Genomic DNA, 24,804 nt, shown 5'->3' on the forward strand with positions numbered 1-24,804 from the left:
TGACCTTGCTGTACAGTAGCATTGCTTTCCTCTGCAGTGACGGTGCACGATGATATATGACAGTAATTATTGTGGCCATGTGTGTTTTATATATCAAATCTTTATATAATCATATATCAGAGATCAGATCATTCCAGCCAACAAAATGTGTGTTTTATATATCAAATCTTTATATATTCATATATCAGAAATCAGATCATTCCAATGTATGTTGGGTGGAATGTTGTACTTGAATAAGAATATATAAAATACATATCATAGTATATCAATAGTATAGACATTATTTCAATATAACATTTAATATACTATTGGTTCCTTTATTTTAGTGATACTGACATAAACAAATACCTCACATAGCTCAAATGCTACATACATACTTGATACTGCAAATAGATGCAATTAAGATGACAATGTGTGGCATGAAATTTAAAATAGCTCGCCACCCTGCCCTCTTTTTGTCACTGGCTTCATCTGATGATCCAGGGTCAGCCATTCATTACTATAGTAGGTAAATAGAGCACACACATCCAATACACTTACCCACTGCCCAAACAAAGCATGTCCTCTTCATTGATTTGCGTCCTTATTACAGGAAGGATGTCTGTGACGTACAGTACATGCATGCAGGGGATAGAACAAGCTAATCTTATGCAATCACCAAGCATTGGTTTGGTTGGTCTCCCCCACAAATGTGTCTCATTAGTGTGAATGTTCCAGCGCTTCATTCATGGTCCGCATTAATACTCTAGACAGGCGTGCTTATTATCATAGTTATCATTAATACTCTAGACAGGCGTGCTTCTCCATATCATAGTTAGGAAATCAGCATTTTTGCTCTGGAATGGAGATTAACAAAGATATGTCTGCATGAACTATATTGACCCAGAATACTACCTTGACCTATCAACACACACTGAGGTGCACTGGAGTACAGCTGGGTAAACACACATGCACACGTGCACTCTCACACACACACACACACACACACACACACACACACACACACACACACACACACACACACACTAGTAGCAGCAGAGTGTGCACACCACCGCTGTAGCATTCCATACAGGAGTTCAGTGTCTGTCCGCTGATGGAAGCAGGAGGATGCAGTGAATCATGCAGCCAGGCTTTTTCCACTCGGCCTCCATTCACCCTGTCTCACAGTAGTAAATGATTGATAAAGTTAGTCTCACACTGACCAGTCATTCAATAGCTTATCATGGACCTTCCTGGAAAATCCCATTCCATTGTGTGTGTGTGGTGGGTGGAAAGGTAATTATATTGACTTTTTCAAATTGTGAACGGTTGGTTTGAGATATGCAAGATCCCCAACACAACCTCACAGCGGGTGGCTGGCTGGTGAGCGACCCTCAGAGGTCTGCTATAACCAGAACCAGTCCTTTTATGCAGTGATTTCTGTGCAAGAGTTAGAGGCATGTATATTTGATCAGAGTCACTATCAGACTGATCATACCGGATAGACAGGCTCCCCATTAGGGCCTTGCCACTCTGTGAACGGAGTTGAACACTGTGTGCTTTTCCTCTGTTCTAGTGCTGCATTGATCCGCAACGCCAGAGACACAAGGGGATGGGGAGGAAGGAGGGGAAGGGAGGGCAGGAGAGGCACTAGGAAGCTGCAGTGCTATATTTGCTGATTGCCTCCACAGTGGCAACCTGTCTCAATGCTTAATATTCAGAGTGTCGAGGCATGAACAAAAGCATTAGACCTTACACAGCACTACACCAAGAAAGGCTTGCAACACTGAAAAAACATGACATGTTTTCAGCTGAGAATTTGTGAACGGTACAGCTGTTCAACCTATAGCCTATACAGAATGCATCTCAGCGAAACAACACCGCTGGTGTGAATTCAGCGACAGCCATGCATGACATTGCGAGGCAGTCTGTGATTAATGAGGATCGAGTGCCGCTGCTCAGCCCATCACACGACTCCTCGGAGGATGGGCCAATCAATCTCAGATGTGCCGATGTACATCGGCGTTACTTAAGTAAAATTATCAATAACACAATATAGAAGTACAAGTAGTCCTGTATTAAAAATTTACTTGAGTAAAAGTAGCCTACAAAATTCATTATGCAGAATGTCGAATTTCACAGGTTAATATCAGATCTACAAGCTCACAACATGTCGCATTGCCAAAGTAAATATAGGGCTGAAGTGGTTAAGTGGGTTTTAATAATAATCTAAATCAAAAAGGTACAATTTTCAATTAAATGTAGTGGAGAAAAGAACAAGATTTGCCTCTGAGACGTATAGTGGAGTAGAAGTATAAACTATTGGAAAGTAAATACCCTAAAAAGTGCAGTACTTTATTATATATCTGATAGGAATGCATATACAGTGTAGCGCATCAACAACATTGCGCTAAACAAGCACAGCTGGTGCCAAAAGAAAGTACTGATGAACTATTTTCAGGCCTCGTGATCCCCTTACATAAAGATGTCCTTGATCTCACAGTATTTGAAACCCAAATATTATGATAGGTTTGCTGGAAATAACATAACTTGTAGATAATCAAAAGAAAGTCAGAGGTCAATGATCTAATGAGAGATCCAACTATTAGATATTGTATATGTAGCTCTCTCTCTCAATTCAATTCAATGGGGATTTGGTATCATACAAAACATAAATGTACGTTGCGAAGGAAAGAAATGAAATGAAACAAACAAAAATTAAGTATGTATACAGTAGGTGATATTGCCACGGAAATATATGTAAACAGAGTACAGAGGTGTAGCATTATAACTGTATTCCCTGATCCAGCAGGGTGCCTGTGTGTCTTTTAGGGGGTAAATGGTACATTTATATATAGTGCTTTTATCCAAAGCGCTTTACATAGATTGTGCATTGGGGGTGTGGGATCCCTGATCAAAGCTAAAGTGCAGTAACTACGAAACATAAATGGGTGTAAAAGTGTTTTCAACTGGTCAGTCACCCGCTAGCCAATTGAGATATTGGCATATAAGTGATATTACACCAATTGTATATGTGTTCTTGAGATACTTGTTTTGGTTATCACCCAAAATCACAAAGGCTAATTCGACTTTTGGGGTACAGAAATAAGCCAGTGTGTCCAAAAACATAGTCACTGCACTTTTGCTGCATAGGGCAGTATAGTAGACTTAAATCATTTTAAAGGAGTAGAGGGTATCGTCCTTATTCTTCTCTGCATGCATTATTTGTTTTATGTTGCATGTCTCTCTCCCTCTCTCTCACACACACACACACACACACACACACACACACACGTACGCACGCACAACGCACGCACGCATGCATGCATGCACGCACGCACACGCGCGCACACACACACACACACACAGACACAATTTTAAGGGGCTTTATTGGCATGGGAAACATATGTTTATAGTGCCAACTGTGCCATCTCTCTCTCTCATCCCTTGGGCCCGCCGCGGCCCGCCAGCAGGCTGTGGACAGTGTGTTCTTGCTCTGGTTATCAGAACTTTATTGGCCTGTTTACGTCTCTGACCCCATCACTATTGTGGGGGGAATCACAGGTCTCTAGCTAACAGCCTCTAACTTTGACCCTGTTTTTATCTTTATGGTCCTCGTTGCTGCGGTGCGTCATCCAGGTGTTGGGAAACAATCCCGGCCTCTAATGGCACAGAAAGTTGTGTTTTATTATTATTCTGACCTAGACAATCACATGAGGTATTTTATTGATCCCTTCTATGCCGGGGAAAATTCCGCTCACCAACAAGTGGCCCATTGTAAATAGTATTCCCATCAAGTGTGTAATAATCAGTCACTAATAAGGGGCACAGGCCATTCTCCAAGCAATTACATAATGAAAAGAATGGTGGGTTTTGAAAAACAGTGACATAAGTTTTCCAACCCCAATCTTCTAAATTGTAGTACATGCTGGCCTATTTGAGACAGATCTGGCCAAAGGTCTTAAATTAGAACAGATTAAGTCTGAGTTAAGCCACCCAAAACAATGTTGGTGTGAATGAATTGTTTTTTTTAATGTTTATCTCCAAACTGTCATTGAGATCCCTAACTTGACATTTTACATTTGTACCCGCAATGGTACTATCACACTATAAAACTATTGTGTTGTTCAGTATCAATATACTCGAGGTGAATAGGATTACACATACAAATACTGTACACAAACAGCTAATGCTGAAAGGTTTTCCTGAACTCAAAGGCCTGACTCACACCTTTACAACAGACTGATGTATAGCTGATGCATGAGACTTATTTACTGATGCAAGCTTGCAATTCATTTCCAATGGGAGTCACATGGTTTGACACAACATTTTTGTTGTATGAGGTGATGGGGGGCAGTCGAAACACAGCCGAAAGCCGTACAACACAAATGTGTCAAACCATGTGACTTCCATTGGAAATGCATTGGCACTTACCCTTTGTTTACATCTAGCATGCATCTAGCATGCATCAATGTTGTATACTGAAATAAGTCTCAAGGAGCATGCAACACAGGTTATATCACAAGGGCTAGATACCCCCCAGACAAGCACACATGCCCAAGCGAACCTGTGTGTGTGTGTGTGTGTGTGTGTGTGTGTGTGTGTGTGTGTGTGTGTGTGTGTGTGTGCACGCGCGAACACACACACACACACACACACACACACACACACACACACACACACACACACACACACACACACACATGCACACGTACACGTACACGTACACGTACACGCACACGCACACGCACACACACAACAGAGAAATACTGAAATAAGCCTCTCCTGGTAGAAAACAGATTCAAAATGCTGCACGAGCTGAAAAAATTGCATTTGTGTTGTGCGTATAATAAATATGAAAAATACAAAAGCAATCACCTTTACGTTGCGCATAATCTTGCAGAAGATTAACAAGGCTGCTTTTTATTTACTAAATGATGGTCAATAGTATGCAGCAACATAATTTTCTATAGGCCATTAACACGAGAAGTTGTGAGTCAACAGGAAAATATAATATTCGGAAGGGAATGAAACAGCATGCAGGTCTTAATCAAAAGGTGAATGTGCTCTCTCGTGTTCCACGAATACAAATTTAGATTATGTGATTTCACTTGGTGATTTATGTGTGCAGCCCTCAGAGCCCTGAAGAAGTGTCCAAGCTTGAATTGGAGAAGGTTACAGTCGCTCTCACATGTGCTTAGTGCATTAGCATGTAGGAAATAGGAATGATGAGTCTGTTTATGCTCCTCCATGTCCACCCCTACAGCCAGGTATCCTGCAGGAGCTTCAAACACCGTCCCTTATCACAGATAAGAGACTATAGCACTTGCTACATCATCCAGTGTCAGATAAAAGCCATGGTCACTATAGTGGCGTTGATGAATGTTAATGCTGTCCCACAACACCTACTCCTGAGTCTGTCGGTATGGGCGGGGGCATCACATCTGTACTAGATACTGGGAAATTCAGGGAATTCTCTGTGTGTGTGTGTGTGTGTGTGTGTGTGTGTGTGTGCGTGCGTGCCATGCGAGAGCAAGGCCAGGGCACTGAACTGACGTTAAGGATAGAGGTTGTTTCTGCATTGAACGGAAACCAGTGAAATGAAACAGCAAACCCACACGCATGTCGGACTGTTAGTTCACATGCGTTGCACACATTCGTATAGTTAATACCAGTGAGGTGATGTATAGTACTACTCTTGTATAACTAAGGGCCTTTGCGGTGGCTGCCCCCAGGCTCTGGAATAGTTTGGCCTTAAATATCAGATCCGCCCAGTCGATACCTATTTTCAAATGGGGAGGCAGTTGCTCAGGAGGTAGAGCGGCTATATGGGAATCGGAAGGTTCCTGGTTCGATCCCTGGCTCTGCAGGCCTGCGTTATTAGACACAGGTTGGTGGAACAGGTTGGTGCCTTGCATGGTTTCCTCTGCTTTCGTTGTGTGAATCTGGAAATGTAATGCATATTATGTTTTAAAGTGCTTTGGATAAAGGGCGCTATGTAAATGCACCATACATTTACAAGGAGGTTAAATATCTAGCACTTTCTATTATTACAGAAGACAATGTGCCACTGAGAACTTTCTCTCTACCCACAGGACTGTGAAATACCAGAGTAGTGTGCCATCTCCAAGAGAATTGCGTTTGGAAGCCATAGGCTCGGGTGAAGTTCAAAATGGCTCACGAAACCAACACTGGTGCGATAATAGCCCATGCTCGTCTAGTCTTTACTCTTAATTTATTCTGCACAGCTTCCACATGTCCAGTGGGACAGAATGTTACATAATGCCTCCATGTCATCTTCACAGATCTGATTATGTTAACTTATGTTAGTTATTTGGATTCCCTACTGCTGCCCCCATTAAGGTTAGTGCCACACTCACTCATAGAAAGGAAATAATCTGCGTCATCAGTGCCCATACCTGGGTTGGCGAAAGGGCCTTTCTGTGTGGAGTTTGCATGTTCTCTCTTTATTTTTTAAGAAAGGGCAATAATGTATAACTAAGGGCTGGGAGATATTAGCCTGAACACCAGACGAATCTGCCACAGGAAAGAAATCCCTGGGCAGGTATTGGTCTGGTATTCCTCAGTTTGAATTAGAATTCGCTCACCCCAGAGTTGTGGGTGACCAATCGGAGCCCACTATTCAAAGTGAGACTTTTTTGCGTTGACGTTGGGATCTGTTTGTCCCTTGAAAATAAATCTTCCAGACTAATTTCTATATTAGTCTGGCCATGCTATAGGCTATAGGGCGATATGGGCAAAACCAATACTTTTGCTACTTTAAGCACATTTTGATACAATACTTTTAGTAACTACATTTTGAATTCCGGACTTTTACTTGTAACAGAGTATTTCTAAATTGCAGTATTGATGATTTTAGCCTACTTAAGTAAAGAATATGTGAGAACAAATACAGACATATTTTGTAAACAAGCGGTTCAAAAGGCCAACACCATTATGGAATACCTTGACCACACCATTACACTGTCATTTCCATCTGGGTGTTTATTATAGAACCAGAAATTCCTCCATCCCCAGCACCATTCATTTTCTGAACACGTACGTATAAGGCCACAAGTAAACATATTTCTTTTGATTGTTATCTGATGATGTTCCGATGACTTTATCTCATGTTTGTTATGGCTGTCATCTTAAGTGTTTTCTGTGCATGTTTACATTTAATGAACATAAACAAATATATATCTACAAAGGGAATTTCCCTTCTGGGACAATAAGAGTACTGTATATCGAATTAAATTGAAAAGATCAAAAGCACACAATCTCATATAGCACACAAATGCACTCACACTCTCACACAACTGGCCTCAGAACAATACATGATGTAAATAAATAAAGAAACATAGCTAAAATGTCTGTCCATCCTGGAAGGGGGTGTCCTCTTTGGTGATCCTTGCTGAGGTTTCTTTTCTTTTCCGATCAAAGAAAGTTTTATCTTGTGTGTTTATAATTACTCAATTCAGGGCTACAAACGCTAAACCTTCAATTGACTTAATACACACAGGGGCACCATAAGTAGAGTTAAGAGAGGAACTGACTACCATGCATTGGGGCCCACAACTCACTTATGTAACATTTTTTCTTTTACATAAGTGAAAGTAAGTAAGCCCTACACAACCTACTTTGCATAAGAGAAGAACACAAATAAAATATGATAGCATTGGTGAATCCCGGAAATAAGTGGCCAATAATAAAATTTAATCATGGATATAATAACAAAAATAAGTGTAAATGTGTTCTTTCATTGCTTCATTGTTCCTGTATGAGGCCCAATAACATATGCGCAAGATATACTCAAGGCTATACACTGCTGAAAACATCACATGCAGGAGCTCAAGTGTACAAGCATGTAAGTTGAACTCTCAAAGCCTTATTGCAGACACAAAAGCATACATAATGGACCCATGAACAACATACACGCGCATATATAAAAGTCAGAGCTGACGCCATAATTGACCATAATATCATAAACTATCTCTGAGCAAACCAAAGTCACATGGATGCAGAATAATAACATTTGTGGGAGAATGGGGGGGACGGGGGGGACGACGACGACGACACAGAGAAGGAGAGGTGTTGACAGTGGACTGCAATGGTCTGACACACTGAGAGGCACAGGCAGGCCAGGCCATACACAGAACTGTCTCCTCCCTTCTCTGACTGTGCCTATATCAACTCTCCATGGAGCTCCACCTCACAACCAGAGGCACGTGGAGTAGGATAACACATCACCAAGGCTCTGAGAATACACACATACACACACACACACACACACACTCTCAGTCTCACATAACACATACACATACTGTTCATATTAGGATACTATTCTGTACAAGAATACGGCTACCTCTCATACTGGACTGTACTGGTGAACCGCAATAACCCTCCTCTCTCCCCTGGCTGTGGGGTTAGCAGTGTTGGATGTATATTCATTCACTTTATGGACTAACAACTGCTGTACAATGTTGTTCTGCATGCATCTGGAGGATTCCAACCATGGTAAGAAATCCCAAGAAGCTAACTTTGCTGGCCTTACATAATTGCATAACTAAACTACATAATATAACTGCATAACTAATTTTCTGCAGAGTGAATAAGAGTTCTGACTGTATGGAAGTATTAACAGGCAAAGATCTATTGAATTGAAAAGGAAACCACTTGCATCTCAGGATCAGAATCATCTTTAGTGTCAAATCAAACAATTACAGGTGTAAGAGTGGATGGATTTGTTTTGTTGCTATACTTTAACAATGTAGCTCTGTGAGAAGACATGGTGTGCATGTGTGTGTGTGTGTGTGTGTGTGTGTGTGTGTGTGTGTGTGTGTGTGTGTGTGTGTGTGTGTGTGTGTGTGCGCGCGCGTGTGCGTGCGTGTGTGTGTGTGTGTGTGTGTGTGTGTGTTTGTGCATGCGTGAGGAACATACTGTAGATATATGTCTCACTACATAAGACACTGATACACGAGTCATCTTATAGGTTTTCCAGTAAAAGCATTTTAATTTAGTTTAGTTATGGAGTTATTTTGCTGCCTTACAAAGTTCTAGAATATTTTACCCTGTTAGAGGAGCCAAGTGCTTAATTAAGTATACTGAGACCAAATTACTAATATTTATAGTGAACGGGATATACTGTAGATATGACCTTTCATCTTTCTTCTCCAATTTGTCAAAATGTCACACTCAGAAGATACGATAGCCTAAATCAAGTATCATACTGTAAAGTAGACAACTTGATTAAATTGTTCTAAAGCAGATATGACGAGAAGTATTATCAAATTGTATAAACAACCTCTATTCTGTGATCATTTTTGTGACATATACAACAAATTAAGTTACAGTAGTAGGCCTACACTTCTGCCAACACTGGCATATCATTCTCTGATTGAAGCCACAATACAACAGTGACACGCTGCACCTAGCCTGACACTTAGGTAACCATGACAGCCAGACAGACACTATATTTTGTCAGCAGTGGGCCATTCTCACACACAGTATCTTTTCTCTGATAGGTAAAGATATATGGTTACCACATTTGACCCATATACTTCCATGCACATAAGCTATAGGACAAAGAGTTGTTGAGGTTAGGATGTCATCCAAACAAACATATTCAAATGCAAATGTAACCCTTTTTTTTAATAGGCCAAAAGTGTCAGCTGACACTTTGTAGATTATGTTCCACGAGTCACCCTTTGGATCTCAGCCAGCCAAATATAATAATCATAATAACCGATCAGGCCGCTTTAACAAGGACATTTAACCCGTTTTTATCAATGGGGTGATATTAGGAAGAAAAGACAAACTCACATACGGTTTAATGAATGTAGGCTATCTGATTCACTGGCAATAGCAGCACACATCTTTCTTTAGCTTAAAATATTGGACCACTGAAGTAGCAGAATCAGAGTAGCAATGTCAATGTCACTCTACTGAGTCGAGACAGTCGTGGAGGTGTAGCGTGCAGTGCAGTCCTCATCCTATCAGAGGACCCGGCCAGTACCAATCATGTACTACTGCATTCTCGGGCACATGGGCGCTCACATGGTCTGCGGATGCTGATCTAGAGACTAGGGCTACTGCGGCTGCTTCTGAAAACACCATTCATTCACAGCATCATCCATCCACTGGGAGGACGGTAAACAGAGCAAGGCAGAGCCTTTGATCGAGATAGATGATAAACGCTGTTTTGCAGGATTATTTCAATTGAGGGAAAACGTCCAGTCGTGCACCATTTAATGATAAATAAAAGAGGAAAAATTGCGCATCTCGATTGGAATCCACAGATGATCTTTCCAAAATCCGCAAACGCACGAAGGACCTATCGGAGGGATTTTTCCTCAAACGATAGGCTAGGCTACAACAAAACATGTCTGTGACACGTTAAACATCAAAAAATAGGGAGGAAGAAAAAGAAGAAAAAAAAAATCTCTATATATCGTATATCTATCCATCATGAAGGTAAGACCAATTTATATTAGCAACACCTGCAGAAGAATATTGTGCTCTTTGCAAGTTTGCATGCATGCCTTGCCTTCCAAATTCATAGAAATAGCTGTAGGCCTATTTCTAATTGTTATTATTCAGCCTAATTTCTATCTATTTTTAATGCGTGCGGAGGGGGGGGGGGGACTTGGGTGTTGGGTCCACGTTTATTTCCGGTGGGCCTACTGTAGTGTCGTTGTTATATTATTAGAGTATTTTTCATAAGAGGGCGTATTTTGAATCTGTCGCCTCCCGCCTGTCTCCTTTTTGAATCGATTTGACCGTCTTCTTGCGTAAAGAAACTGCAGATCAACCGATCTGCAAGCTCACAACGCATCGCAGATGCGACGCGTTGTGAGCTTGTAGATCTGGGGCTTCTTGGCGTTGACGCAAACACTGCAAGTGCCCCCTCCCCTCCTATCGCGTTCTGTCGCGAGAGTTGCTCAGATGCAGTGTTGCCATGTCCGCTTATTATAAGAGAAGTTGCTTCATGTCAAGGAGGATGTTTTTTGCCCCATACCAGATAAATGATTACAAAACAAGGCGTTGAAATAATTCCACTCCCTACCAACAGCCGTTAAGAAATGTGAATCCCTCGACTCTTTCAAAACCGCTCTCAAAAAGTGCGGCTGCAATTCGAAACTGGCCCCTGTAAAAAAAAAGTACTGTAGGCTACACAGTCTCGTTTTTTTCTAATTGTGCATATTATAATTATTGTCTCTTGCACAGAAATGTAGGCTATATTTGTATGTCTTGCAATGTTTTAATGAATTGAAAATGGAGGACCCATAAATTAGTGCTTTTCCTGGTTTTATCCATGGTTTTTACTTTCCTTGAACTGTAACCATTCTGCAAACTGTCAATAATCAATAATTATTATTTTAATAATATAACTTTTTCACAATATGGTTTATTTTTTGTATTTTATTTTTTAGCTGATGAATATTGGATTTAAATTGTAGTGGCTTCATTGGAGCTGGTTTCCATATGCCTAGTTGCTTGTTTCTCTCGCAAAACCTGGCAACGTTGTCTGAGACTCAGATGTAGACACTGAGAGCTCCCTGCCCCGAATGGCGACCGCACACATCTCCTGGGCAGACGGAGCGAGGCGCACTGTGAAAACCGCATTCTTTGGTTCGATGAAACCGTTTTGATGCGTAGGGCGAGAAGCGTGAGTTGTCCCTTTATCCTTTTGATTCGACAAGGTATTAATTGTGTCATGGCTGTATTATTTTAATGTAATGTGTTGTTTTGGTTTGGACTGGATTTGGAAGAAGCGGTAGGCTTTGTGTTCGGCACGGCAGAACGACCACGTAGTCACCGCGCTGGTGCGTTAGCACAACGGCTCCTTTGTTCCTGATCTCACGGGGTTTCCTTATGCTCCTTCTCTGGATGTCCTTCTGATAATCTCTCTCTATATATGTACTAATATATACACAGACGCTAGTTTATTGCGAGTTACATACATATTACATATTAATGTGTCCATATTTATATGGCTGGATGTTAAAGCTATTGGGGGTTGTAGACGGGTTGTGTGTGCCTCCATTTCAAGGCAAACGAGCCCTCTTCACTAAAAAGAGAGGGAGGATTGCAAATCCCTTTTCATTAGGTTTGTAAACGTTGTTGTTGTTACTACTACATACAAACGGTATAAGGAGTTGATAATCATAGACAATACAGTTGATGGAGGGATTCAAGGTAATCTACCAGCACTGTAGTGCGAGAAGCCTAGACGCCAAATGGCGTTTAGATACATCGTATGTTACAGAGCTTCACCGATAAATGTTTGCGGGAAAAGAATGATAAACACGTTTTCCCCTAATTTATTATGTGACCAGGGTGTAGTGTAATATGCAACTATCAACGCGGGGGAGGCGATACTTCCATTTCCGATAATGATGACGAAATTATTCACCTTTCATTACGTTGCAGCCAACTTTAGTTGTAACCAGTCCTTGAAGAGGGGAAAACTGAGTCAATATGCATTGCTCATCATGTGTGTGATGACTAGAGAGAGAGAATAATGTCTTGTATGAGAGTCTCAGTCTCTCAGAGAGACTTTTGGTTACATTTCACTACCCTAGCTCGATTGAAACCGTTTTTTGATTGATTGTTTTGCAACAGTTTGCAAACATGGTACAACGGTACGATTTGATAATGATGCTAAAAGGAAAACACACAAAGCCTCGGGGCTTGTGTCCATTGTGGTTCTGTGTATTCGTTGAAAAGAGTATGAAATCGCGTCAGAAACCTAATTTGTCATTGTCTTTGTGTCTTCCAGGTTATGCCCAATTAAAATGGAGGATAGTTTTGATTGCGACTGTGGCGAGCTTGAGCCACCTGATCATTGAGGGAGAGGATACTAATTGATGACTCAAGGCCAGACTCATTTCAGATCTTAAGATAAGGTGGACAGAAAAATAAGATATAAAAAATAAGGAGGACCAATTGGAACAGGAATATGAAGTTACTCAGGACCAGTCATACACTGAATGTATCTGCACTGTGAAGATGCAACTAGATGCTTTTTATAGTAAGACAAATTCAGTGCATTTTAATTGGCCGCAAAGTCCATTCCATTGCTGTCTATTTTAAACACTAATCACATAAGGACGTTAAATTATTAAATAAGTCCACATCAAGGATTTGAGAAGTAATTTAACTTAAAAAAACTGTATTCCCTTAAAATGGCAAGGCACATTGACCCCAAATTACTTTACTGCATTTGACAGTGAGGGCTAGACAGGGGGAAATCAGTAGTCTTCAGTGTAGGGGTTGGTTAAGTTAGGCTTTCAAAAAAATAACGTGGGGGAATCACACCAGTGTTAAATATTGGATTTGACCACAGGCCCAAGCCAACATAAGAGAAAACAGCCAGGAGACATTTGGACCACAGGAGCTCAGTATAAAAGATAGGCACTCAACAGTCAACATGGCAGAAAAGTTTGAGTCATTGATGAACATCCATGGCTTTGACCTGGGCCCTCGCTACATGGACATGAAACCTCTGGGATACGGCGGGAATGGAATGGTGTTCTCGGCAGTTGACACGGACTGTGAAAAGCTGGTTGCCGTGAAGAAGATTGTCCTAACGGACCCCCAGAGTGTCAAACATGCCCTCCGAGAAATCAAGATCATCAGGCGCCTCGACAACGACAACATTGTCAGGGTAAGATATACACCTCGCGGCCTGGTCTCGCGTTCAGTTATATCAAGGGGAAAAAAGTATATACCGGTAATGTGTAATGCATGTAATGTTTTTGCATGTTATCTAGTACACGGCAACAGGTCTTTTGATGCTGTGGGCTCTGTGTCTTGTCCTCCAGGTGTTTGAGACATTGGGCCCCAGCGGCCGCAGGTTAATGGAGGACATGGTGTCCCTGACAGAGGTCAACTCAGTCTACATTGTGCAGGAATACATGGACACAGATCTCTGCCGGCTGCTAGAGAGAGGCCTCGTGTCCGAGGGCCATGCAAGGCTCTTTATGTATCAGCTTCTCAGAGGCCTCAAGTACATCCACTCTGCAAACGTGCTGCACCGTGACCTCAAGCCTGCCAACCTGTTTGTCAACACAGAGGACCTGGTGCTGAAGATCGGGGACTTTGGGCTGGCTCGCATTATGGACCCACACTATTCTCACAAGGTAACAACAATGTTCCGTCAACTACTCCAGCGCCACATGGTGCATTTATTTGCAATTATAACTTCTATTTATTAGATGTTATTTGCTGTTGGTCATGTTTCCGTTATTGCCCAATGCCCAGTAACATGGTCCTCCCCTGAGTGATGCCATTTCATAGCAGGAAGTGAACAAGGGGGAAGTGGTTTCCTTTCCCAGCAGAAAAATAACTGTTAAGTCAACCACGTTTCCCTTTACAGGAGGATACTTGGGGCCCTTATGTCTAAACCTTCTAGGCATTGCTTTTCATTATTTAAAAAAACATTTGTAAATCGTGAAAATAGCCGATCTACAAGCCAACGTAGAAGTAGAAGATTGGCTTTTTTCACAAATTTTAAATGTTTTTAAAAATGGTAAAAAAGTTTAGGCATAAGGACGGTGCTGTGCAAGTTAGGCCCTTATTTCATGCTTCAGGGAATATAGTTTTTTATTTGAGAAGCTTTGGCTGTTTGTCTATCAAGTAGGCTTGGCCTGGTTAAACCCAGATGTCTGAGATCATGACATAGACCTACATTTGAATCAAATAGACTTCAATCTAGGTCGAATCTGTATCATTTGTACCCAATTCAGCCAATTGTACCCTGTTTATGGCCTTATATCTACCCCTTTACAAGATGGGTATGCTTAGGGATATGAAGATTCCATTCAAAGGCCATATGGTGTGATGTCTATGTGAATCGTCAGTGGAAAGGCTTTTTTCCCCCTCCTTCAGCTGCTTGTACTGAAGCGGGTGACTGCTTCAGATGCCTTCACGTGTCTCAGATTAGTCATCGCTAGTTCGGCTGTGAGCTCACGTGATGGAGTCATCCAGACTGGCACAGCCTCATGCATTGCAGCTAGAGTCTGTCACAAGTTCACAACACCCTATTCACACACACACACACTTGAGTTCACTGGGATTCTTATTTTATAGCAGCTCAGCCTACCACAACCACTGTTTCAAATCTGGACACATTTCAAGTACTGACTTGATGTTCCAGTGACTCATAGCCTAGGCCTAGAAAAATATACTGACTTCTATATGAAGAGCAACAGTTGAGCTTTGTTGAGAAATAAATGGCTGGGCTGTACAGTAAAGTGTTAAACTCTGAAAGTGTAAAAATGTCAAGTTTAAAGGTCGATTTTACACTTTTAAACCTACCCACACACTGTGCAACTCCTGTACCCTATTGTTAGTCTTGACATGTGTAGGTCTTGACTTTTGTCTGCTATATAAGCAGTTTTTGAGAAGCGCTAGCCCCTTGTGTGTGTGTGTGTGTCACGGTATGTGATGATTTGATTGGCTGAGTATGGTATGTGATGTATCACATTAGAGCGCCTCTCACTTCACACAAGTGTGATTTTTGTTATGATAAGTGGGTAATGAAAATGGGGGGGGTCTTTCCCTGGATGTGCAGGGTGGAATGTGGTGCCAAATGGAGCTGCTGCTGAGTGACCTGTGCACAATGCACATAATCACTTAAACACACATTCAGTGACAGTCGAGTACAATGTCCACTCGATTCTTGTGCTGGCTCGGCATATGACAGAGTAACTGGGGACAGGACACCTTTCACAAACGGTCTCCTCCAGTTCTTGAAGAGTGTGAGAGCAGCTGGGTGTGTGGTATTTGAAAAGCATAGTGTCTATATAAAGAAGGACCCTTTGCCAACTAACCTTGGCATTGGTTCAGTAACGTGCGGCAACTACTGGTATATGGATCATGAAGCATGTGTATGACTGTGTTCCTTTTTTATGTCATTGTAAATATAGTTGCGGACAAGTCACCTTTTTAGGATATACAGTAATATCCTGACTGTGTTAATTGTGTTAATTTAACTAGGGGGCGTATACTCTCAGAGTTGCAAATGAATAAATGAGCACTGCTGAGGATATAACTGTACTTCTTCCTGCTTGGCTTCATCCTGTGTTTATGAAGGTCGATGTGATTCTGAGCGGTTTTCTGTGGGTTAACTCTCACGCCTCACGGCAGGTTTTTTCTTTGTGGCACAGGGTCAAGAACGACAGGAATTCACGTGCAGTGGTCGAGCTTTTTTCTTCTGTCTTTTCCCAGACAGCTTTTTGTACTGCCGTGGGAGCCTTGCTTAGTGCTTGTTGGAGAATGCCTTGAATTACTTACTGTAGGATTAGCTGAAACATATCGGGGTGAAACTGAAAAGTATGCTAGCTTAGCTATGTAGGCTAGAGCAGGGGTGGGCAACTTTGATGATTCAGAGGGCCACTATATTTCCACACTCCAGATGGCACATGCACATTGCATATACTGTCAGGCAGTATATCTCTTTATTTCAACTTTCTTTCCCTGTAATTTATGCCCTACTTTGTCATTCTATGACCCGAAAGTAGCAGCCCATGCATGGGCTAGAGGGTAGCTTTGCATTTCTTCTGGTTTTAATGAGGCCTGACCAAATCTCTATTTTGAATGAAAAATGTATTGTAGTTTTCACTAGTTTGTCTCTCGGCCATGGATTAATGTCCGCGTTGGAAGGAATCAAACTAATGTACTGGGTTAGAGCCTTCTTTGAAGTAACAGGTTGTATGTACAGTTGTACACGGTGGAATGCATTTGAGCACCATTCAGAGAATCGCCCCATTTGGAAGTTAGTGTGAATTTAAGCAGATTAAATGTAAACATGGCAAAGATGTTTGGTTATGGGATATTGGTCCTGCTTTTTGCTAAGTATAATAAACAGTGGCTCGGGGTTCGGTAGAAATGGCAGCCTGTGGAAATGTAATGTTAAGAAGGTGGGGGTAGGGTTGGTGAACCCAGTCACCTCACACGTGCACACGTGCATTCTGCTCACACAATACCACCCTCCAAATGACATATGCGCACATGACACAATTATCCATACCACTGGCCTGGCTGTAGCTGACATTCAAGTTCAAAAGACCTTCAAGAAGAAAAAAGGATTAAAGCTTCATCAGTGTCAGACAGAAGCTTCCTTACTACTTTCCATTCCTGGCATCGGGTTCAGCATTCTCTGGAATTGGCATTAGTTATTTTTATCTCTCCCTATATAGTGTCATGCCTGGTGCATGTAGGTGGATTAAAGCTTTGTATAAATAAACCCACTGGGTTTCTGTGGGGAATTCAGCATCTAGTAGCTAGCTAGACCCAACTAGGAGTATTTGACCAGTTTACTAGGTGATTTAGCCTGGATGATTAAAGTGACTGTTGCTGATGTTATCTTTATGTGGGGATCTTGTCTCAGCGTGGAGAGAATGGGATCCACTTGTAAGTGGAAGCCTTGCTAGAGTTTTCACTTGATAGAAATTAATCCCTCCGTGGTCTTAATCTGATTTTAAAGTCTCATTCTCACTGCAAGAGTCAGAGGTTTGCAGACGTGGAATTCCGGGAAGTTGTTTAAAAGAAGAACCCAATTGCTACATTTCTGTTGCAATGCTGCACTTTGCTGCTTCCATTTATTTCTTCATAGGCCATATAATGTAACTGCATTGAATGACTTATGTCTTACTATTTGCTGACTGTTACTTAGAAGGGTTGTGCAGAGCCTGTCTAAGCAGCTTCAGTCAGCATGTTTAAACTGCTTACGTATGTTGCTTAGAATACATTTTATGTCATTGCTCTGGGTTCTTTTTCTCTGCTTCTTGGTGTGGCCTACCGAACTGCGTCTACTGTATATGACATATCCTCTAGTCTAGGCTTAAGGAACACGACATCAAATGGCAAAGGACAACTGGATTTAAAATGGAACATACATATTATTATATTTATTACGGACAAAATACAAAGAACCTAATTTATGGAATATAGTCTCTCAAAGACAAACAAAGAAGTTTTGAATGTTGAAACGAGTTTGATACTTGTAAATGGTTGATCCATTTTCAAGTATCAGTGTTCGCACCAGGAAGTGCAACGTGGAGCAAACTGTGCCGCATTCAATTGATTTGAGAACAGGTATAGACTGACATCAAAGTATTGCTGACTAAATTAGGGCTGAAACTGGAGCTGTCTGTGACCAAAATGGTTGCCTTTACCACTCTTAAAACTCTGGACGAGCAGCAGGAGAGTGAGGCCAAAGAGTGTCATTTGACAATCCCAACCCCCCACCCCCCCCCCCCCACCCCACACACAGGTCATTCTTCTTTGTGTTGTGTGTCGCTGTAGTCCCTGAAAGTAGTCAGACAGGCTACATATTGTTGCTGACTGTGGAGTGGCCTAGAAGTGCAGATTGGTGTCACTGATTCGTGTGTATGTGTGAGAGAGGGGGATTATCCTGCCCTCTCAGTCTGCTGACGGGGCCTGCACGTGTCTGATCTCCCTCTTTCATATCACTCACCCACTGTTTCGATCTCTCTCTCTCTGGGCTTTTGTCTCTTGGTTGGTCTGTGTACGTGACCATGACCAACACAGACAAATCAATGCTGTCAAGAAGGAGATGGCATGGGTTTTTGGAGTTGAACACTTGGCAGGTGCCAAAACGGGAAGATCCATATAACAATGTGACTGAACTGATACTGAGTAGCTTTTGAGATTTTACGGTTTAATATGGTTTTATGAAATCTTGATGGTCTCGTTGGCCAACCCGTGTCACGGGTGCGCTGGGTGCACGTGATTATTGTTTACGGAAGCAGTAGACAGATGATGGCATAAATGGCTGGAGACTGGTCTAAAACCAAGTAATGCGACACCCCAAATAGCACTTTGGATTTCTACTAACATTGGGTGATATGCCAAAATATTCCTATCAGCCACTGTCAACCGCAAACTCCGCGATCACGCTAGAAAATGAAATAATGTTAGAACAGCTTCGCTCTCCAACTGGACTTATACCTCGCCGTACACGGAACGTGTGTAGAAAATAGCAGATCTACAAGCTTCCATGCTTCGTGCCCGTGATATGTTGTAAGCTTATAGATTTGCTATTGTCGGCGCACGGCCCGTCCTACATCAACGTATAGATTCGCCTGTAACACACATGTAGTGCCAGGTTGACTGACTGCCCCGGGGCTATTCATAAAATTAACAGATGAGATGACTCGAGTCGTTCTGCTGCCATGCTCTTGTCTCACGTGTCAGTCGGGGACATAAACCGTGGTCTAAAAATTTGGAAACTGCCCAACTTTGAGCTTCAAGCTTATTTTCTCATTTAGAAAGTACGTCTACTGATAGAACCAGTCTCTATGAAGGATATGCACATACTGGCTTTGTAATAAAAGTATTATTTATATATGTAAACACTTGGGGGTTTAGTAAGTCCTATGTTTTTTTCCTTTTGGAAGTAAAGATCTTCCTTGAATGTCTTGGGTCACATTGTGAACAACTCGGGTCTGTATTGTGTATTCACAGGGCCACCTCTCCGAGGGTTTGGTCACCAAATGGTACAGATCTCCTCGCTTGCTGCTGTCTCCCAACAACTACACCAAAGCCATCGACATGTGGGCGGCTGGATGCATCTTTGCTGAGATGCTCACGGGGAAGACCCTTTTTGCAGGTTGGTAGTTTGTACTAGCTCAACTCTGCCTCACTCACTCACTCACTCAGACAGACACAACAAGAGAAAATAAAGTGAATCGGGTGACTTAACCCATTCTGACCTGAGATCAGATTCATACGAGGTTTCCACTGGACACACACTGGTCTGATGAACCCATTCTGACCTGAGATCAGATTCTAAAAATGTCAGTCGTTCTTCGAATTTTTCAAAAATAGCAGACTTACAAGCTCGTATCGCGCCACTCGGTGGCGCGATATGAGCTTGTAGATCTGCTATTTTTCAATAGGTAAAGCATAACATGATGCTAACACCAAAATGGGTGCCCGGTCAGAATGGGTTAACAACACAGGTGACTGAATATAGGGCTGTGGTGAGGGTGATTCATCACCCTTTCCGTCCTAAGAACAACTTGTCAGCAAAGGCATAGGCGTTAACAAAAGCAGCCCAGCTGGTCTTGTTTTGAAACTGCCTAGAGGTGCACACAAGGCAAAGAGCAGACTCGCTACTTTATCCTCCCATGATCTACACTCATGTTTATTCAAATGAAAGTATCAGTTAGAAATGTATTCTTTTTTCCTTTTAGGGGCACATGAGTTGGAGCAGATGGGGATGATATTGGAGTCCATCCCTGTGCTGCGAGAGGAGGACAGACAGGAGTTGCACAGTGTCATACCCGTGTTCATTCGCAACGACATGAGCCAGCCGCACACGCCTCTGGCCAAGCTGATACCTGACATTAGTCCCCAGGGTAGGTGGCTACATCACACACTGAAGTCTGAGTTATACGTATTTGCATGTGCAATGTATCGGGCATAAAATATTATAAGGGGAATTGCAGCCTCATTAAAACAGCAAATGCATTACCAATTATAATTGCTGGAGTATTCCCACATGAAGTTGCATTTCCATGTCACATGGCGATGTTGCACGATTTTCGAGCTATGTGCCGCTCAGTTAACTGGTGACCAAGTATAAGTTAGGCTTCAAGCATACCCACAGTCATTGACATTCTTCATAATACAAAGTAATGCCTCTCATTGTTCCCTCTCTGCCTTTTCTTTCCAGCCCTGGATTTCTTGGAGAAGATCCTGACTTTTAACCCCATGGACCGTCTGACTGCAGAAGAGGCCCTTGCCCACCCCTACATGGCTGACTACTCGTTCCCCCTGGATGAGCCCATCTCTCTGCACCCTTTCCACATTGAGGATGAGGTGGATGACATCCTGCTCATGGACAACGTCCACAGCCCCAACTGTGACAGGTAAGCATGTGTGCACACCCGCTGACAGGAAAACACATTATATAATGTATCAGAATCTACCTTTGCACTGGGAGTGAGCCAAACAGTAGAACCAGTTTTATGGTTTGTTGGCATAGTTGAGAAGGAGGAAAGGTTTGTGGAGTAAATAGAAATGTCCTTCTGTTTCAGGTATCATGACAGCCTGCTGTCAGAGGCTGACTGGAACCTGCACAGCTTTCACGATCCAGAGGAGGGCCAGGTCGACCCGCGGGCTCTCTCAGATGTTACAGATGAAGAGGAGGTCCAGGTATGTGTTTTAACCACCCAGAAGCTACGTTTTGGCACTAGCCTGTATATTAGCCTTTGCCGGAGAGGATTTTCTTGTCGTGTATACGATATCTCATTATTTTCAAAGGCTAAAGGTTGTTGCATCTCCCTACAGGTGGATCCCCGCAAGTATGCTGACGGCGAGCGGGAAAAGTTCTTGGACGAGCCATCCTTTGAGTATTCCCATCGCTTCCCGCTGGAGCAGTCCTGGCAGGAGGACCACCACGAGAACAAGTATTGTGATCTGGAGTGCAGCCACACGTGCAACTACAAGGCAGTGTCACCCTCCTACCTGGACAACCTCATCTGGGGAGACAGCGAGGTCAACCACTACTACGAACCCAAGCTCATCATCGACCTCTCCAACTGGAAAGAGCAACAGAGCAAAGAGAAGGCTGACCGCAAGGCGAAGAGCAAGTGTGAGAAGAACGGCCTGGTGAAGGCTCAGATCGCCTTGCAGGAAGCTGAGAAGACTCAGGGGCTAATGGAGAAGGACATGGAACAGGAGAAACATCTGACGCAGCCCCAGAGCCAACAGACGCACGCTTTTGACTTTGATTCTTTCATCGCCGGCACCATCAAACTCAGCCTGCAGCCTGAGTCCTGCCCGGAGGTGGGCCTCCTGGGTGCGGTGGGCCTCCTGGGTGAGGTGGGCCTCCTTGGTGAGGTGGGCCTCCTGGGTGAGGTGGGCCTCCTCAATGAGCTCAACTCCTCCGTGTCCCATCTGGAGGCCCCTCGCTCAAGCTCAAAGTCTATAAGTCAGGAGAAGGAGACGAAATGCCTGGTGAACCTGGCCCAGCTGGGCGGAGGAGTGGTAGGAGGTGACGTTGTCCAGCCCGCTCACCCGTGGGAGAGCTTCTGCGGCGGGGAGAGAGTCACAGAGAGTGTCGGCGAGAGCGACTGCTTGATAGATGAAGTGTGCTGGGACACCGGCAAAGAGGACCAGCTCCTGAAAGAGAGCAATTACACCAGCTACCTGGACCGTCTGTTCAGCCGCAAGGAGGAAGTCGTGTCTGAGACGGCGGCCACGCCAGAGGCGGAGCCCTCGGAAGGGTGGAAAGAGAGAGAGGTGGACGAGGGCTTCCTCAGCAGGGACGGAGAGATCATGTTCAACATGCAGCTGGACTCTCTGGCCCTGCCCGGGTTCGACAGCCCGGAGGATTTACCCTTGAAATCCTTCCAGGCGTCCCTGAACCCCTCCGCTGTCAAATGTTCCCCGCAGATCCCCCACAAAACGTACAGCAGCATCTTCAAGCATCTGAATTAAAACAAAAACAACAACTCGCAGTGCAAGATACAGGCTGTTTCCGTTTTTACTTTTTTGTTTTTATAATGGTATATTGTTTTACTTGAATCATTTCATACCTTTTTATTTACATTACCTTTTTAATGATTTATTATTTGTATTGTTTTTGTATACCATCTTAAAGGGGGTGATGACAGTGTTGGTCATCATCACTTTGAGCCTTGTTCACCGGGCCGTTACGTTGTTTCTGCACCCCACATCGCTAAACTGACATGTCATTCACACAAGTATGTACTGTAGACAAATGGAGAAGGAGGCAGTAGAAAGGTATAGCTATAAAGATGGTTTGATCGATGGACGGATAGGACAGATAGGACAGGTGGCTTGGCTTTACTGGATAGGGTGAAGACACCGAGCTGTGATCTAGGAGTGATTTAGGAGGCATTGTCACTGATATCATTGCTGTAGGCTGTGTAATTGCTTTGAAACCGGCAGCCTTTCCTGGGATGGGACACACAGGCAAACCTTTTTTTATTATTATATAAAAAGTCTGTCTTATTTATGTTAGTTCCATTCAAAGAAGGCTTCCTAAATTACCCTTTTCATACTGTAAATTTATTTGACACATGATGCCAGCAACCATTTATTGTAGACCTTTGTAAATGTGTTATCTACCTCAAGGTAACAGCCGCGAGAGACACTCAAAGCCGCACTAGTGCTTTACACGCACATGCACACACACACACACACACACATGCACGCATGCACACAACCATCCTCATATCATGAAGTGACATGGTCACATAATTTAATCTGTCTGACTTTGGAATTTAACATAGTGAGGTGTTTCAATAATCATTATTTATTTCCAGAACATGAGATATTTATTTTAACAAGATGTGTTATTTCAATGTGATTATTGGAAATAGGGGTTGGACAGATTTCCATTTTCATTTTGGCACTATGTTGGGAGTGTCGGGAGTGTAAGTGTTAATTTGTTTATGGTAGGGTGCAAAATTAATTGTTTTAACGGTCTAGAAGAAGTTGAAGCTTTCTATTTTCCATAAATGTCCGAACGGTCATTCTTTTTTTTATTCTTTTTTTATTTATAGGTGCATTTTCTTTTCTTTTAAGTGGAAAAAGTGCTTTATGGTTATAAGAAGCACCTGAAAGTCTTAATTATTAAATCACATGCATGGAGGCAAGAGAAGGTACAGTTAAAACAAAGTTAATGGTGAAGTATATTGTATGTCATTAATTTTATTTTAATTGTATGTTTTTATTAAATTCATATACTTTTTTTTTTTTTTTTTTTCCAAGCAAGCATGATACATTAGGTTAAGGTATAGCATGTAGAACATTTATGGACATTTGTTTTTGCCTTGAATTTGGCTCCATTTTTATTTTTTGGGTAATCATTTTCTTCCCCTGTTCTACAGAATATCTCAAATAAAATTACAGGCAAAGGGTTAAGTATGCTCGGCTCCTTTCTTGGATTATTGTGCACTTCATGGCCCAGACGCATTCAGATGGCCTTTGGATAAACCGGCTGCCTCACCCCAGGAGGTGCTCTGTTTGTTTAGTTTATTGCGTATGGGGAGGTCATTTTAGTATTACACAGTGACAGCCATAAGATCCCTCTCCTTAGGTGGAATGTGATGACTGCAGTCACTGCAACCTCCAGCCCAGTTTTAATGTCTAACTGGACAGGCTAAATTACATGTGCCTGCTGAGGAACAGGGACACAATCCCTGAATCACCAGCTAAATGTAGCTCTTCATCTGGCCGCAGTATATCAGGCCTGTCTACTTGCAACACCCAAGTAGCTGCTGTGCAAGTGCTGTATACACTACAGACTACACTACAGTATATGATTTTTCTGTCATGCTCCTAAGGAAGCCCAGGCCTTATGTACTTAAAGGACATTTAACATAATGACAATAATCCATGACAGTTGGTAAACAATGATTGAAACGCCAAAGCTTCCTACATGGCAGATTACATCATTATACAACAAATAATATATATGTGTGTGTGTGTGTGTATATATATATATATAGAGAGATATATGTATATATATATATATATAACTTGTAAAATACACCATTGGGTCTGTAACAGGAGACCTGACATGGACCTACTTGAAGAGCTGAGATTGTCTTCTGTGTCTGCAATAATGCACTAATAAGGCACTGCTACATTGACCACCTAATGGAGAAGATTTTGTAAAGATGACTGCATCTTCATTTTGACCGACTTCGTTGCCCAGAACCCCTCCAGCATTTCGCAATGTCCAATGTCCTCTCACTTCGAAGGTCATATTCTCAATATAATTTCATTTACTATTCAGCCTTCCTTACATTTCTTTAC

The 24,804-nt window shown here is 42.5% G+C and overlaps 1 protein-coding gene across 4 annotated transcripts; it reads left to right on the forward strand.

The window, feature by feature from the left end:
- Positions 1-8,238: 8,238 nt before the first annotated feature.
- Positions 8,239-23,910, forward strand: mapk6 (mitogen-activated protein kinase 6). Of its 4 annotated transcripts, none has more exons than XM_080767710.1 (8): positions 8,239-8,496; positions 12,761-13,648; positions 13,806-14,123; positions 19,474-19,618; positions 20,205-20,369; positions 20,687-20,882; positions 21,051-21,168; positions 21,304-23,910. In XM_080767710.1, the coding sequence occupies exons 2-8, from the start codon at positions 13,412-13,414 to the stop codon at positions 22,453-22,455; spliced, it is 2,331 nt and encodes a 776-aa protein (XP_080623836.1). In that variant the 5' UTR covers positions 8,239-8,496; positions 12,761-13,411; the 3' UTR covers positions 22,456-23,910. The 4 variants fall into 4 exon arrangements, with proteins under 4 accessions (XP_080623836.1, XP_080623835.1, XP_080623834.1 ...); XM_080767709.1 differs by lacking the exon at positions 8,239-8,496 and adding an exon at positions 10,145-10,452; XM_080767708.1 differs by lacking the exon at positions 8,239-8,496 and adding an exon at positions 11,537-11,647.
- Positions 23,911-24,804: the final 894 nt, after the last annotated feature.

The sequence above is a fragment of the Protomyctophum bolini genome (genome assembly GCF_963924005.1).
Source record: "Protomyctophum bolini genome assembly, chromosome: 1".
Taxonomy (NCBI): Eukaryota; Metazoa; Chordata; class Actinopteri; order Myctophiformes; family Myctophidae; genus Protomyctophum; species Protomyctophum bolini.